The sequence below is a fragment of the Lycium barbarum genome, chromosome 12, assembly GCF_019175385.1.
Source record: "Lycium barbarum isolate Lr01 chromosome 12, ASM1917538v2, whole genome shotgun sequence".
Classification (NCBI taxonomy): domain Eukaryota; kingdom Viridiplantae; phylum Streptophyta; class Magnoliopsida; order Solanales; family Solanaceae; genus Lycium; species Lycium barbarum.
In genome coordinates this window covers 66,669,694-66,686,236 of record NC_083348.1, presented here as the reverse complement: position 1 = coordinate 66,686,236, position 16,543 = coordinate 66,669,694, and the positions used below count along the sequence as shown (strand labels likewise).

Sequence of the window (16,543 nt, the reverse complement as noted above, 5' to 3'; positions counted from 1 at the left end):
AGCATTTTCACTTATGTTCCTTCCTTTCACAAAACCTGATTGATTGTGAGAAATTAATCTAGGCAATATACTCCAATCTCCCATGCACAACTCTTGAGATAACTTTGTTAATGAAGTTGCTTAAGCTAATAGGTCTCAAATCTGCATAAGTCTGCAGTACTGGTTTTTTTTTTTGGTAAAGGAACCAGATTTGTGTGAGTAATTGACTTTCACAATATTAACCACATTTGATCCCACTATTCCCAATAAGTTTGGAAGAAAGAACCAGATAAACCATCAGGACCACATGTATTGTTCCCATTTACTTCAAAAACTGTTTTTTTTTTTCACTTCCTCAATACAAAGAGCTGCACAAAGGACCTCATTATCTTCTTCTGAAACCATAGAAGGGATATGATTCAGCATACTAAAATCTAGCATCCTCTTCTTGAGAAAACTGCTTTCTAAAAAAAGCTTATGCTTTACTAGCCAACTAATTTTCCTCCTCTATCCAATCCCCTTCTGAATTTTGGATCCTCTTAATTTGAAATCTCTTCCTCCTTCCATTAACCAGATTATGGAAGAATTTAGTATTTCTATCTTCTTCTGCAAACCAAGTTACATTAGCCTTTTGTCTCCAAATTAAAACTCTTCTTCATAATGCAAGTACTTCATCAATTCTGCTCGAGCCTGTTGAAACACCATTCTATTTAAGGGTGAATGATCCTCTTCAAACAACTCTTCTTTAACTCTCACAACTTCTTATCTGATAATAAGCTACTTCAAAATATCCTCAAAGGCTTCTCTATTCCATGCTAACAAAACTCCCTTAATATGCTTCAATTTCAAAATATCCTGCAAAGGCTCCAGACCAATTATTCCTGACAGTATCCAAAAAATCCTTATGATCAATCCAGAATTTCAGGAATCTAAAGGGTCTAATATCATCTTGTCTTTGTTCTCCCATAGAAATGAGCAATGGAGCATGATCTGAACCAGTTTTGGAGAGGTGTTCCACATCAATTTTTTCAAACCACTGTTGCAACCGAAGATTTGCAAAAATCCTGTCCAACCTCTCAAATATACAATCAGCACTAGCTTTACCATTCCACCAAGTAAAATGACGGCCTCTAAAGCTTGTTTCAAAGAGTTCACAAGAATTCACACAAAATGCAAAATTTTCATGATCCCGAGGTTGAATGGGCACACCACCTATCTTCTCTTCTTCATTAAGCACTACATTAAAGTCTCCCCCGGCCAACCAAGGAAGATTAGTAGAATGTGCTACCTGATAAATATTGTCCCATAGATGTAACCTCTCAAATTCATCACATTTGGCATAAACCAATGTAATAATCATTGGTTTATTCTGCTCATACAACAGTAGCTTCAAAGAAATTTCATGTGAAGAATAAAAAACAACTTCCACTTCCACATTGTCTTCAACAAAATGCCATAATTTGCTAGAACAATTTGCCCCTAGCCTGATGCATTCCAATTTCCTCATGTATTTGTCTATGTATCTAGCTTGTTGAACTGGCTCCACCAATGCTATAATACTAAATTTATGATGCCCATGCAACATCTGAAGCCTATGAAAAGCTTGTTGTGTCCTTACTGACCTGATATTCCATATAAAAGCTTTCATCATCATTTACAGTTAGATTTAGTGGTACCTTTCTTTGGCAATACCCTTGTAGATAATTGAACTTCAGCTGCTCCTGGTTTCCTGCCTTTTTTTCCTCCCTTGGAGATTGATTTTGGAGAGATATCTGCCATTTTAGCCACTTGAGATTCTCTATCCTGTATCAGCTCCTCTTTATCCTCACCTATGACTGTTGCATTAGAATTTTCTAGCAAATGAATCATCTCCTCCTTTGAGATATCATGAGAAATTAAATCATGCAACTTCCTCATTGGAGAATCCTTCTTCAACATTGAAACTTTAACACTGCCAGGACTTGAAGAATTCACAACTATTTGATTTGTCTTATCGGCAAGAATGTTTCCTGGTGAACTTTGAAGAGAGAGATCAGAATGCTTCTTTTCTACACTATTTGCCCCCCAGAGGTATCAATTGATTGAAATAGGACTGAAACTTCTTCAATAATGAAACTTGTACATTGCAAGGACTGCTGACCATGACTTGGTTTGCATCATTATCACTCTGATGGGATGGCTTCTCTGCAAGATTTGGTGAACTTATATGCTTCTTTTCAATACTTTTTGCCCCTATAGATGACTCAGCTGCTTGTATATGCATCTCTTCTACACTGGCTTGAGACTTCTGAACATCCTCAGGTCTGTAAAATTCTGATTGACAATCCATCACTTGATCTACATGGTCTGCACCTGTATCCTTATTATCTCCAAGGCCCTGCTTCAAAATAGATGGAGATCTTTATTTATAGTATCATTCGGGGAAGCTTCGCCACCGAAATATTTAAGTTATATTCACTTTTTCAAAATACCTAATTTGTAACTAGGGTTGATAAACTTCATACAAAACTTACTGCTCTCTTCTTGAATATATATATATATATATATATATATATATATTTGTCTTGGAAGTGTTCTTCTGTTGACTTTTGATCCTCTAGAGATAATTTAACGTTTGTAATTGCTAATTATGATGCCCATTCCAGTAGGAATCACGAATTAGGAATTAGTTTTGATCGGAACCATGCGAAACCGAAACAATTAATTGTATTTTTCGTCTGTCTTTACTAAAATTGATAGCTTTTTCCAACGGAGTCGCGAAAAGTACGAGTATTTGATCGATATCAAAGTTGAAAATAAAAGGACATTAAGGCTTTCAAACTTTAGCTATACATATCTGGAAGTTCAAGCTAATTAATTTTAGGCATAAATGTCTAGTGTTTGAACTGGTCAAGCAATATGACAACTTCAGACATACGTGATTGGAGTAATGGGCGTTGGCAAGCCCAACTTTAGATTTTAGTAAAGACAGACTGCTTGCAATCATCAATAATGTCAGTGTAATGCATATATCTTCATATATCATGGTTATTATTATTATTATTGAAGTACTTAAAACACTGAAGGATATTTCAACTCGGGACATGATTTTATTATATTTGGCTTAATACCTACCCTTCCTCTACAGTCCAACTGCAGTAGAAACACAATAATTTAAATGCTTGAGCGGATGATAATATAACTTGTAGAATCAGTCAATACCGTATAACTAAAACTCATTTTTGATAGGGCGTATATTTTTTTCTATTTTTCCTGTTTCCTTTCTAACACTTTCCTTTTTCATTTGTATTTTCCTCACTCTCACTGCCAGAAAAAGGAAAACAAGAGAGCCATAAAAATTTAAGCCAAGACACATCGATCTCTACGAATCCACTAATTGATAAATGATCCACCTTAATTTTCGTTTCCTTATTTCAAGCTATGGATGTAAATAGTGATAAGAATCAATATATAAGGAACCCTTTGTTAACATAAACAAATCGTGAAATAAGAAGCCATAATGTTATAGGGAACATCTTGAGTTTGGTCTACGAAGATCAGTCATCAGCCCTACGAACTTTACCAAGACCATAGACCAAACTCTAACTTCCCACAAAAACCCCGAAAAAAAAAAAAAATTACAAAACAAAAATATGGAAATCTCCATAACAAAAATGAATGGGCTTCTTGTCCTCTTGTTCATCACATTTGTCACTGTAGGGGCAGCAGTGCCAGACAACAGCACGAGAAGGCACTTGACCAAAAAATACAAAGGACCATGTGTAGCAGCTAATCTTATTGACAAATGCTGGAGATGTGACCCTCGTTGGGCTGATTATCGCGAAAAATATGCTTCATGTGCCATGGGCTTTGGCCGCAATGCTATGGGTGGAAAAGGTGGACGGGTTTACGTTGTCACTGATAATTCTGACGATGACGTCCAGAATCCCAAACCAGGTACTGTTACATACTGGTTTGTAATATATATAAAGTGTATTTGGACAACATCAAAATTCAAGAAAATGACTTTGAACATTTGACATATTAAGAAATTTGGTAAATGTATATTCAAGTTTTAAAATTAAACAAATACTTATATCCATCAAAGCATTTCATTCATTTATTGGTAAATTTTCAAACAGGTACCCTCAGGCATGCCGTGATCCAAAAGGAGCCCTTGTGGATCACATTCGCAAAACACATGCATATTAAGCTGAGCAGGGAACTACTCATGCAAAGCTACAAAACCATCGATGCCCGTGGATTCAATGTCCATATCGAAAAAGGAGCTGGAATTAAGATGCAAGGTGTGAGCAACATTATCATCACTAATCTTCACATTCACAACATTGGTATCTCTTCAGGTGGCATGATCAGGGACTCAGTAGACCACATTGGCATAAGGGGTAATGATGAAGGCGATGCCATCAGTATCTTCGCATCTCATGATATTTGGATCGACCACGTTTCCATGTCACGTGCTGCGGATGGGCTCATTGATGCCGTCCAAGGATCAACCGGTATCACCATCTCCAACTGTCACTTCACCGATCACGATAAAGTAATGTTGTTTGGTGCTAACGATAACTACCTCGATGACAAGAAAATGCAAATTACTTTAGCTTACAACCATTTTGGTAAGAGGTTGGATCAAAGGATGCCTAGATGCAGGCTTGGGTTCTTCCATCTTGTCAACAACGATTACACCCACTGGATGAGGTAATCCTTGAAATTACTTAAACACAATTTTGTCAGTAGAAATTCAAAAGGCTTGTCATATCCACTGAAACTATTTATCTATATTTCCAACAGGTACGCTATTGGTGGCAGCAGTGAAGCAACAATCATTAGCCAGGGAAATCGTTTTATTGCTCAACAGGATATTGCAATTAAAGAGGTGACACACAGGGAAAAGGCAGTTGAATCAGAATGGAAAAACTGGACTTGGTTATCAGTAGATGATGATATGCAAAATGGTGCATTCTTTAGAACTTCTGGTGATCAAAATGCACTAAGCAAATTGAAGAACCTCAATTTGATGCCAGCAGAGCCATCGTATAGAGTTGGAATTCTTACTAAGTTCTCAGGATCACTTGGTTGCACAGTAGGACGTGCGTGTTAGTACACGTACAATATATGTTCCATTTTATTATTTCAGAATAAATAAACTTCTATATTATACACCTCTAGCCATCACATTTACCATAACGAAAATTAAGAAAGAGATATCTTATATTAATTCTCATGCAGAGATCAAAACTCTGTTTTCTTTTGTTCCTTTCTTTTGGTGAAAGGTGTGGGGTGGTCAAGAGGATTATCTACTATTTTGACTTGTTAGATTAGTTTGTAATAACAGTTTCGTTCTGAAATGTAAGTTCGTTTATTTTAATTTTCAACTATGCGTGCATTCTAGTAAATATATACAGCCTGGGATTTCATTGAAACTTTAAGGTGAATTTTGAACCCCCTAAACCACTTAACCAACCTCTTCTCTTGTATTCAGAGTTATCAAAATCTATGTATGTACATAAAAAATTAAAAAATATTTTATATATATAGTGTAATTTCTTGGTGAGGGTGTTCGAGTGAACATCCTTTCCGGGCCTTAGATCCGCCTCTGCATAAATAGGTACAAGTATTACATTAGAAGTACCATAACGGAGGCTGGGGGGCTCTCCCCTTCACGGCAAAATAACTCTCGAGTACTGAACCTTTCAATACCAAATATCAGTTGATAAATGCAATCTGATTTGTCCATCAACAAATTAAGCTTGAAATGAAAATGAAATAGAATATGAAAATCTTGTATCCAAACTTAAAACTAAAAATGATAGAAAGAGTTGATAGTTGAATCCGTATACATGACCCTTATAATCTCTTATTTTACTGGATTTTTTGTATTATCATTTAATTGTATCAGAGGTGGCAAAATCAACAACTAGTAATATTTAGTAACCCGTTTAATCCTCAAGTTTAAACGGGTTGCGCTACAATCCAAATATTGATAATTTGGAAATTTGGAAAAACTCAAACTAACAATTGTAGAAATAATATATTAGATTTCACATTTTTTTTCCGGAAACTTAAGTGAATGTACTCTTTGGCCAACTAATTTACCAACATGGCCGAAGTATACACTTCAGCAGGGGTGGAGCTAGCCCTTCCAGTGTGGGTTACGCCGAACCCAGTAGCTTTTGTCTGAATCATATATTTATATTAATCTTTTTATCAAATATGTACAAATTATTAATTAAGAATCCATTAACTTTAAAGAATTAGAACCTTAAACCCACAAGCTTCGAATCTTGACTCCGTCTTTGCACTTCAGCCGTATATATTGTGTATATGTATGTATAGTTTATGCATATTATATGTATAGTATATGTATATTTAGTATAAAGTATACACTACCTATGCGCTATGTACATATTTTGTAAACTAGATGGCCAAATGATATTTGGCTATAATTTTCCTTTTCTTTTTTCAAAAACCAACATAAAAAATAGGAGAAGTTATGCCGTATTGGATGAATACTGTTATAACCCGTTATTTGACCAACTAAATTCATTTCGATTCAAACAACTTTTTAGCTGATTGGACCATGACATGTTACTGATTTGAGCTGCTTTGTTCCGCCCAAATTTGACTCAATCGTGTATTTGCGTCCTCAAGCTTGTATCAACTAAAGCATATATAAGTCGAATAATAAAATCTTATGCAGCAACTCACAGCTTGCTCTAGATATTCTTTATGCCTAACTTTGTCTGTGTGATTTTGTTTACTTTTTTTCTTTTTCGAGTGTGACTTCTTTTCGCATAATAATACAGTCCAGTAATATCAGTAGGTGTTCGCTCACATAATAAGTATGACTTCATGTTTCTATTATGTATCCTCCTTTCCCAATTCTTATTTATAATGCAGTGATATTGATAAGTACTTCTCACATTATCTACAAGTTTGTTTCGAAATATCCTCTCTTTTCTTCAATACCCGGCCAATTTAATGGAACTTTTTTATTTATTTAAAAGAAACTTTATACCAGTTGTGCAGCCATGTCAAGAAGAAGCATGGGCCTCCACGTGATGATGGATTATGGCTGACACTTAGAACGTATCAGTTAAGAAATATATATGATCGTAATGACCAGATAAAAACATCAGCCGTTCAGGTGCAACTCTATTGAAGCAAGCAATGGGTGATGTGAGCATTAAGCACCTGTGATCCATTTGCAGTTTACCTTCACACGTCTCAAGAAAATTCCCACAGGTCAGTGTAAAGCCTTCAATGGCCTACATAACATTTTAAATAACCCTTTAAAAATCCACCACCACTCCTAATTCCTCGTGACAGTAACATTCGAATTTGTGTACGTATGCACTTCAGACTAATTCATCGGACAAGTTGTTAATTATGATTCATGAGAATCACAGTTGGCATGTAAACATGTCTACTAAAATTGAAATTAATGTAGTTCACATTAGAGTTGTAACTGAAAGTCTGAACTTCAAATTCAAATTATTTCATAAAGAAAACTGAAAAGTCCACTTGAGAATTGTATAATATGGAATCCACTAGAGTATATATTACTCCTTTGTAAAAGTAGTTTTTCGCGCACCTACCTATGTTTTGAATGTTTAGATAGCTATAAGTGTCACATAAGCGGGTTGAATCAAATTTGGGCGAATTAAAATACGCGGGTCAAATGACACTCCCTAATGTTACTTGGGCTAAGATGGACTACATCAATAGTCTAAGTGATATCGGTCAATGCCCAAATCGTTCAAATCTTACATAGTTTCTTGATTCTTTTTTTTTTTTTTTTTTTGGTTAAATTGTGCTCTAACAGGCTATGCCTATTAGCAATTTTTATTAATAATTGCAGAATTTAAAAAGTTTCTTTATTTGATTTGTATAATTACTTACTATTTTTTTCTTTATTAGGGCTACATATTTTCTTTCTCTCTCTACGTGAGAGCCGGAACTCTTGTTGACTACAAGCCCTAGTTTTGCTTTATTTTTGCCCTAATTTCAATTTTTTCCACCTACAACTACGAAAATGGCTTCCTCCTCTCGACCAAACATTGACAATACGCCTTTGGAAGAGATGTGCGGGGTTGAATATCAATGATGTGCCAGTCGAACTGGATTATATTGATGACAAAGACGTTGCCGCATATATCTGACAAACATGAAGATAATCCACAATTCTGTATCATCAGTCGTGTGCTTACTGAAAGAAATATGGTGCTCCGATCGTTTCAAGACGCGATGGGAAACGCCATACGGCTGATGAAAGGTATGATTTTGAAAGAACTTGGGAATAATGTGTTTGCCTTTCAGTTCTTTGACGAATTAGATTATGAGAGAGCCTTGGCCGATGCTTCCTAGAACTTTATGCAGAGCCCTATTTTCATGCGGCAACTCTTATTGGGACAAAACCCTAGACAGGTTAAATTGACACGGTTGAACATTTGGGTGCAAATACATGGTTTAGTAGGTGGCCTACGATCTGAAAAGGTTGTTCGAGACATTGGGAATACAATTGGAGTTTTTGTCTGTGCTGATTCAAAAAACCATGACTCCATTTGGCGGGAGTATATACGAGTCATGATTAGCTAGCATTGATGTGTGTAATCCCTTGAGGAAGAACATGAAGATTCGGCGACCAGAAGAAACATGCATTGAGGTCACGTTTAAATATGAGCGGCTAGGAACCTTCTGCTTCTACTGTGGTATGCTAAGCCATACTGATAAGTTCTGCCGCAAGCTTTTTCAGGCTCGGGGAGTGGATAAATCACAATATTAATATGATATTTCTTTACGAACAGAATGCCGACTATCGAGTATAGGGGGATCCAGATGGATACGGATGGGGGATTGGGCGGAGAGGAATGGGGCAGCAAATATGGAAGGTACGTATGGTAAGATGGAAGCTCCACGTGATATTGCTGATACAATGCCGAGAATGAGGGAAGAAAATCATGGGAATTTGGGGAAGGGGGACTGGGAAGGGAAATACGAGAGATGAGGGAGTTGTGAGAGAAAAATATCCGGAAAATCAGGGAAGAAAGAGTACTCGTAAGGGGAATGAGGGAAACATGAATGTTAAGGAGGAACAACAAACGATAGTAAGTGGGAGAGCAAATTCCTTTGGATAAAAAAAGGAAACTCGATGAGTTGGGTGCCATAAAAGTTGTGGATGATTCAAAAAACTTGTTAGTGGCGGGTTCTGGATCCCAGGCCCGTCAGTATCAATGAGTTTGCTCTGTTGGAATTGTCGTGGGCTCGGGAACCCATAGACAATTCAGGAATTGAAGGACATGGTCTCTTCAAAGCAGCCAGTATCATTTTTCTCCAAGAGATGAAGACAATGTTAGACCACTTTAAATCAAATTCGGACTCAATTAAATTATGAAGGATTATTTATTGTGTCTCCAGTGGGGGTCTAGCACTTCTCTGGAAGGAAAAGAGCTCCTGCTCTCTTATTAGTTATCACAAGCAGCTTATTGACGTAGAAGTACATGTACTTGGTACTCCACGTTTCTTTTTATAGGTTTTTATGGTTATCCAGGAACACACCAAAAACGTGCATTGTGGAATCTATTAAAATACCTGAAGGACAAATCCAATCTTCCATGGTGTATCTGTTATGATTTTAATGATATACTCGACTATGGGGTTAAAGTTGGTCGAATACAACAGCCAGAATGGAGGATAAACAGATTCAGAGAGGCATTAAATATTTGTAGGCTTTTTGATCTTGGTTACAATGGCAACCGCTTTACGAGACAACGATGAAGAAACACCCGAAACTGGGTTCGAGAGAGGTTCGACCGTGCTTTGGCAACAAGATATTGGCAAAATAACTTCCCAAATGCCAAAGTGTTCCATGTTGAATCGGCCTCATCTGATCATGTATGTATCTTTTTAACCTTGGGTGTGAATGTGATTTGCTACGCTGCAAAACCCTTCTGGTTTGAAAATTCCTTGATGAAAGGGATAGATATTAAGCAAGCAGTCCAGACCGCGTGAGAACATGGAAAAGGCCAGCCTATAGACGAGATGATAAAGAGTTGTGGTGCTTATCTCCTTGAATGGGGAAAGAACAAAAGATAACAATTTAAGGCCAAGTTGAAGCAAGCCAAGGAGCAGATGACAAGATATAGAAATAGCTCAAACCCGTATCATATGCAGTTATTTAATTCAGCTAAAGAGGTGTACTTACAGGAACTTGAATAACAAAATATTTATTGGAAATAGAGAGCTAAGCAACATTGGTTGACAGAAGGTGACACCAACACAAGATTTTTTCATGTTATGGCCTCGAATAGGCGAAACAAAAATACATTGCACGTAATTGAAAGATGGTTCGGGACTGTTACACCTCGGAAAATTTTTCGTTCATGCACAGTGAATTGACTGACGAAGGGCATGATGCATACGATGTTTTGATAAGTAAGAAATAATATTTAATGATTCTGAATGAGATTTTAAGGACATTTGAGGTAAGAGACGAAAGTTGTTAAGGAAAGCAAGGTATATGTTGTGTATCGGGCAAGAAATACGAGTATCGAATTAATGATGTCTTAATGACATTTTAGAGAAGAATTATAATGTCCCTTATATTGGTAATGAAGTGTCAAGTAAGTTTCAAGAAGGACCCATAAGCCAAATATGGGCATAGGCCATCCAAAAGGGCGAGTAAAGGAAAACATTTTCAGATGATCTGGTTTGGAGGGGCCAAAAAGCTATTATAAAGTTGGAATTTGGGCAAACACCAAGAATGAAAGTTGTAGATAATTGAAATAGCTTTCCAACCATAGGTCGTGGGCCCTCACAGCATATCGGGATCAAAAGTTATGGCCATTCTACGACAGACAGTTCGGGGCGAAATATCACATTCTGGCGCACTTTGCGGCGCAACATGCGGCTCGCAAGTACGACATGCGGCTACACAGTTCCACCGCAAAGTGTGCCAGTGAAAGTTGGTCAGCTGTCAAGCTTTGCGACCCAACATGCGGCTCGCATAGCATGCTTTGCGTTTCGCAAAGCGTGCCGCATGTTGTGTCGGTCCAGAATTTTCTGGACCACTTTAAATATACCCAACTCGTCCAAAATCATATTTTTTTCATCATTTTTGGCCAAGAAACCCTCTAGAACCCTCTCTAACATCCATCTGCAAGAGAATTCAAGGGAAATCCATGATCAATAACATCAAATCCATGAACCCAAGTGTATGAAACCTAACCAAAGTGCATCTAATTCAAGAAAACCCAAAAGAGAGGAGATAGGGTTTTGGTGCTAAAAGGGAAACTCCACTCAAGGCTTGTTCAACCATCATCCAAGGTAAGTTTCATGACCATTACATATTGTTTAAGGTATTGGAAGGTTAAGGTACCCGACTTGTATAGAAGCATAGCAAATGGGTCATTCAAGAGTGAATAGTGTCAAGTTGGAATGGTAGTTTAATTGAATCATGAATGTTAGGGTGTTGTGAGTATGAATACGTTATAAATGATATGTAGACCATGAGATAAGTGTGATACGTGGGAAAATACGATAGTGAACCTATAACCATAAATGTGAAGAAATTGGAGAGAAATGGTGGATTTTGCCTAAAGTATATAAATGATGATTGTTGCTTGCGATATTGTGAGTTGTGTTGTAGATGTTTGGGAGTTGATATGAAATACGGGAAAGGTAGTATAAACAAAGGAAGTTCTGCCCAATTTTCTCTAGAATTAGTAGTGCGTTCTTATGGTTGATTGACTAATGTTAGTACGAATCCTCTTTTGAAGGTAGAGACGCGACATTGAGGAAGAATAAGCGAACGCTAGATTGCTTAAGCGAGAAAGGTATGTGAGGCTTAACTCTTCTTCCAAAAAGGCATGAATCCTTCAAGTTTTCCAAAATCCTTCTATAAGATGAAGCTTATGAGCCCTTCTATATATTGAATCACCCATGAACATGATAATGATGATAATGAGCTAGAGTATAGAGATTCGATAAACTGTGACACGATGTTCTTACAATGCTAATGATGCTACTATTGTTAACACTCGCCTTATGCTTTATTTCCTTCAAGGCGAGGCAAGATACTCATAAAGGTCCATAATACACTCGGGGGTTCACGACCTTACGTCACCCCGACATAGTGTGGTTGCCCTTAAGGCTTAATGTATGTTCTTAATGCTAATGTATGAGATGCCTAAAAGATGATTAACAATGCTAGTGGTAATATGATGACGATGTGAAATAGTGATATGTTATGATTGATTTTGTGATGATACGATTCCACCGCGCCTATCTGGCCGGGCATGTCACCGTGATTGCGGGCTGCGTATGATTCCACCGCGCCTATATGGTCGGGCATGTCACCGCTAATGCGGGCTGCGATGTTACACCGAACCTAGAGGGCCGGGCATGATCACCACTAGTGGGCGGCATATGTGGGTTACCCGGACGCGGGTGACGATACAGATTATGATGTGATGATGTATATGATGATGTACGCGATGATGTATGGGATGAGATAACATGTATACTATGATTGTATAAAATGTGATATAAGTAAGTATTACACTTGCCTATGACACTTGTGTAGGTTATGTCCTTGTCTCATGACGCATGATCTTTCCATTATGTTTGTTTATTTCATTCCTACCTTACATACTCAGTACAATATTCGTACTGACGTCCTTTTTCTTTGGACACTGTGTTCATGCCCACAGGTAGACAGGGAGGAGACCTTGCTCCGGATTCTTAGAGGCCGCTAGCTGACTGAAGGCACTCCATTGTTCCGGAGGTGCCTCTGATGATTATTTTGTGTACAATTGTAGATATCATCCCTTAGAGGCTCGTAGATACTCAATGTGGGTCATGTGGTTTCACAACGTGGATTTTGTGTAAATATATCGATATATGTTGTTGTATAAAAGCATGATGTTTTGAAATGGAAAGCAGTTTCTTTTGTAAAATAAGCATGAAATTGATGATGATTGTGGAACGGGTCTAAGAAGTAATAGTACGAGCGGTGCTCGGTGGTTAGTCCCGGGCACCCGTCGCGGTCCCTAGCTGGGTCGTGACAGGGACAATGGCGTGGATGGGATAACGGCTAACAAGATGTGATCACGGGTTTCTATGATGCTTTGTTCACATCTAAACAAGATGCTATAGATATAATTCTTGGCTTGGTTGAGAGAAAAGTGAAGACGACCCATAACCTATCTTTGAATAGAGTTTTTACTGCTAATGAGGTGAAGGACGCGGTCCCCGATAAAGCTCCAGGACCTGATGGACTAAACTCGGGCTTCTATCTTAGTTTTTGGTCTGTAAGGATGTTTCAGATGCGATTTTACATTGTGTTAATGACAATGGCAACATACTTGACCATAACAATACAAAGATCGTCTTAATCCCGAAAAAGCAGCAACCGTAGGTAGTGTCTGATCTTAGGCCTATATACTTATGTAATGTTATTGACCGCATTACTTGTAAAATGATGACAAATCGTGTTTAAATGATATTATCTCTGAGGCTCAAAGTACATTTATCCCAGGCAGATTTATTATTGATAATGCCATGATATCGTTGGAGATAAATCATTACTTGAAACGAAAAACACAAGGAAAACAGGTTTTATGGCTTTGAAAACTAATTACATGAGCAAATCCTATGATAGAGTGGAGTGGGATTACTTGAAGAACATCATGCTTAAACTTGGTTTTTCTATAGAGTAGGTCTTGAAGGTCATGAGGATGGTTAACGCAGTGTCGTATCGGATATCTCATGCGGGCAGGGAGTTTGGAAATATTATTCCATCGCGAGGCCTCCGTCAAGGTCATCCTCTATCACGTTAATTTATTTATTATTGTGGCTGAGGGTCTTTCGGCACTATTGAGATTTTATACATAACGTGGTAGTTTGCATGGTGTATAGATTGCACTGCATTACCCTCCTATTTCTCATCCTTTTTTTTTCACAGATGATGCATTCTTTTTCTTTAAGGCAATTGATAATAAAGCAAATACTATTAAGCACTGCCTTATGATCTATCAGCAAGCATCGGGCCAGCAGGTGAATTTTCTTAAATCGAAGATCTTTTTTAGTAGAAACACTAATGGTGTAGTAAAGGACTCAATTGCTTCTATTCTAAATGTATCGATGGTTGATCCTCTTCTTGATCACTATCTTGGGCTACCAGCTGCCGTGGGTCATAACAAGAAAGATGTTTTCAGTTATGTAATGGATAAGGTGCGCTCAAAGCTTCAGAGTTGGAAACGAGCAATCCTGTCAAGAGCAGGGAAAGAGATTTTACTGAAAATAGTTGTACAAACAATCCCAAACTATCTGTTACGCGGCGCCTTCTTGAGATGTTTAGAAGGGCGACGTAAGGCTAAGTAATCCGACTTCCGTGTGATCACTATCCGCCAATCTGAGGTCCCGTTTACACGCTAGACTAGACTGTCAGTGCCGTGTAGGAAAACCGTGTCGTCAACAATTGCAATGAGAGAATTGAAAACGAAAATTGCTTGCTTGTATTAACAGAGAATTGATTACAAGAGAGTTGGGGTGTTCGAGGGGGAGAGAACACCTTTGCAGAAGATTTGAATGCTTTTTGATTTCACCGACTATATCCCCCCTAATAATGCTTTAAAAAAAATAACCCAAGTTACAGGAGTAGACATAAGAAAGCTAGAAAATCATAATACAAGAACAGGAAGTAAACTACTATATATTTAAATCAAAAGTGACCTAAACTAGAGCAGGTTCATTACAGCATCTTCGGATCATGGCACTGCCGTGCGCACCGGGGTGCGGGCACGGTCGGGCGCGCTTGGGCGCAGGCTGTCGTGCGCAGGCGCTGGCATCGGGCGCTGGGGCGCAGAGGGTCGGGCACTGCGCGCGGGCTGCCTGGCATGGGCACCTGGGCGCTGACTGCAGGCAAGCGTTGAGGGCGCTGCTTGCTGATGGGCGCTTTGGGCACTGCCGGCTGGTGGGCTCGGTCCTGAGCAAACGATGGGCCGACATTGGAATAGGCATTCTTGTCGCTTGGTGCGACCGAGACCACGGGGTCGTCCATGACACTAGGGCCATGGGGTGCGACCAAGGGGTCATTGGGTATGGCGGTAAAGCCACCCATGACATTCTCCCCCACCTGATTTGGCGACGTCCTCGAAGCCTTCTTTGCAAGATAATCATCAATCAAATCCTGGAAGGCCTTCAAGTCTTTCGCCCTTTCCCATGTGTTCTCCTCAACATCGCATCCTATCAATTTCACCAAGAACTCTTGGTGGTCTTTCCGTGATGCATGAATCACCCGATCATCAAGTATGGCTTCTACTGCTCTTTTGCCAGATGATTTGTTTGCTCGAATACCGGGTATTGTGAGCTGGCTCCTTGAGGGATCATCCTTGTCTTCCTGAAAAGGTTTCAATAGGCTAACATGGAAAACTGGATGGATCTTCCACCAAGCTGGGACATCAATACGGTAAGCCACTTCCCCAATGCGTTTCACAATGGACAAAGGTCCAATATATTTTTGCAACAGGCGAGGGTCGCTAGTCCCCGCAAATAGGTACCGCTTTGGGATTTTCACCATCACCTTGTCACCAACTTGATACTCCACGAAACGGCGATTTTGATCAGCATGTTTCTTCATCCGCTTCTGGGCCTTCTCAAGGTAGCTCCGCACTATCTCTAGGTTCTGCTTCCATTCCTTAGAGAAGCTAGCAGCTCTAGGAGATTTAGACACATTTGGGGCATCAACGGTATGTGGGAGGAGTGGTTGCTGCCCGGTAACAATTTCAAAAGCGCTCTTGTTGGTACTCGAGCTCTTTTGGGCGTTGAAACACAACTGAGCAGCATCCAAGAGCTTCACCCAATTCCTCTGAGAACCAGTCACAAAGTGCCGAAGATAGTCCTCCAGCATGCCATTGAACCGTTCCGTCTGGCCGTCAGATTGGGGATGAAAACTCGAACTGTGGCTCAACTTGGAACCCATGCACTTGAAGAGCTGGGTCCAAAAGTTGCTAGTGAAGCGAGAATCGCGATCACTAACAATATCCCTGGGTAGACCCCAATATTTAACAATGTGGGCAAAGAAGAGTCGAGCCGTCTCTTCTGCTGAAACATATTTAGGGGCCGCAATGAGAGTATCATATTTGGAAAACCGATCCACCACAACCAGAATGGTGGTCAGATCTCCGACCTTGGGCAAGCCAGTGATGAAATCTAGTGAGACACTTTCCCAAGGCCTCGTTGGGACAGCTAGAGGCTGCAGCAGACCCACCTGGGTCAATCGATCGGACTTGTCTTTCTGACACACTAAGCAAGTCCTCACATACTGAGCGACGTCATCTGCCATCTGGGGACAATAATATGCACGACGCAACAGCGCCATGGTCCTTTCCTCTCCCGGATAGCCTGCCCAAAGAGTATCATGGCATTCCTTCAGAAGGGTCCACCGCAAATCACCTCCCTTAGGCACATAAAGACGGTTCCCTTTGACTCTGAGAAACCCATCTTCCATATAAAACTGGCGAGTTTTTCCCTGCTCTGCGAGGCTAATCAAATGTTGAGCAGC

The 16,543-nt window shown here is 39.2% G+C and overlaps 1 protein-coding gene across 1 annotated transcript; it reads left to right on the top strand.

The window, feature by feature from the left end:
* The first annotated feature begins 3,456 nt into the window (after positions 1-3,456).
* Positions 3,457-5,354, top strand: LOC132622299 (pectate lyase-like). Its single transcript, XM_060336884.1, has 3 exons — positions 3,457-3,915; positions 4,101-4,677; positions 4,771-5,354. Exons 1-3 carry the CDS (start codon positions 3,612-3,614, stop codon positions 5,078-5,080), a joined length of 1,191 nt encoding a protein of 396 aa, XP_060192867.1. The 5' UTR covers positions 3,457-3,611; the 3' UTR covers positions 5,081-5,354.
* The last annotated feature ends 11,189 nt before the right edge of the window (positions 5,355-16,543 follow it).

Bases quoted from the DNA above. Each gene is read 5' to 3' on its own strand.
- LOC132622299 (XM_060336884.1), top strand. From the start codon at position 3,612: ATGGAAATCTCCATAACAAAAATGAATGGGCTTCTTGTCCTCTTGTTC. The intron at 3,916-4,100 runs GTACTGTTACAT...ATTTTCAAACAG, and splicing joins CGTCCAGAATCCCAAACCAG to GTACCCTCAGGCATGCCGTG. The intron at 4,678-4,770 runs GTAATCCTTGAA...TATTTCCAACAG, and splicing joins GATTACACCCACTGGATGAG to GTACGCTATTGGTGGCAGCA.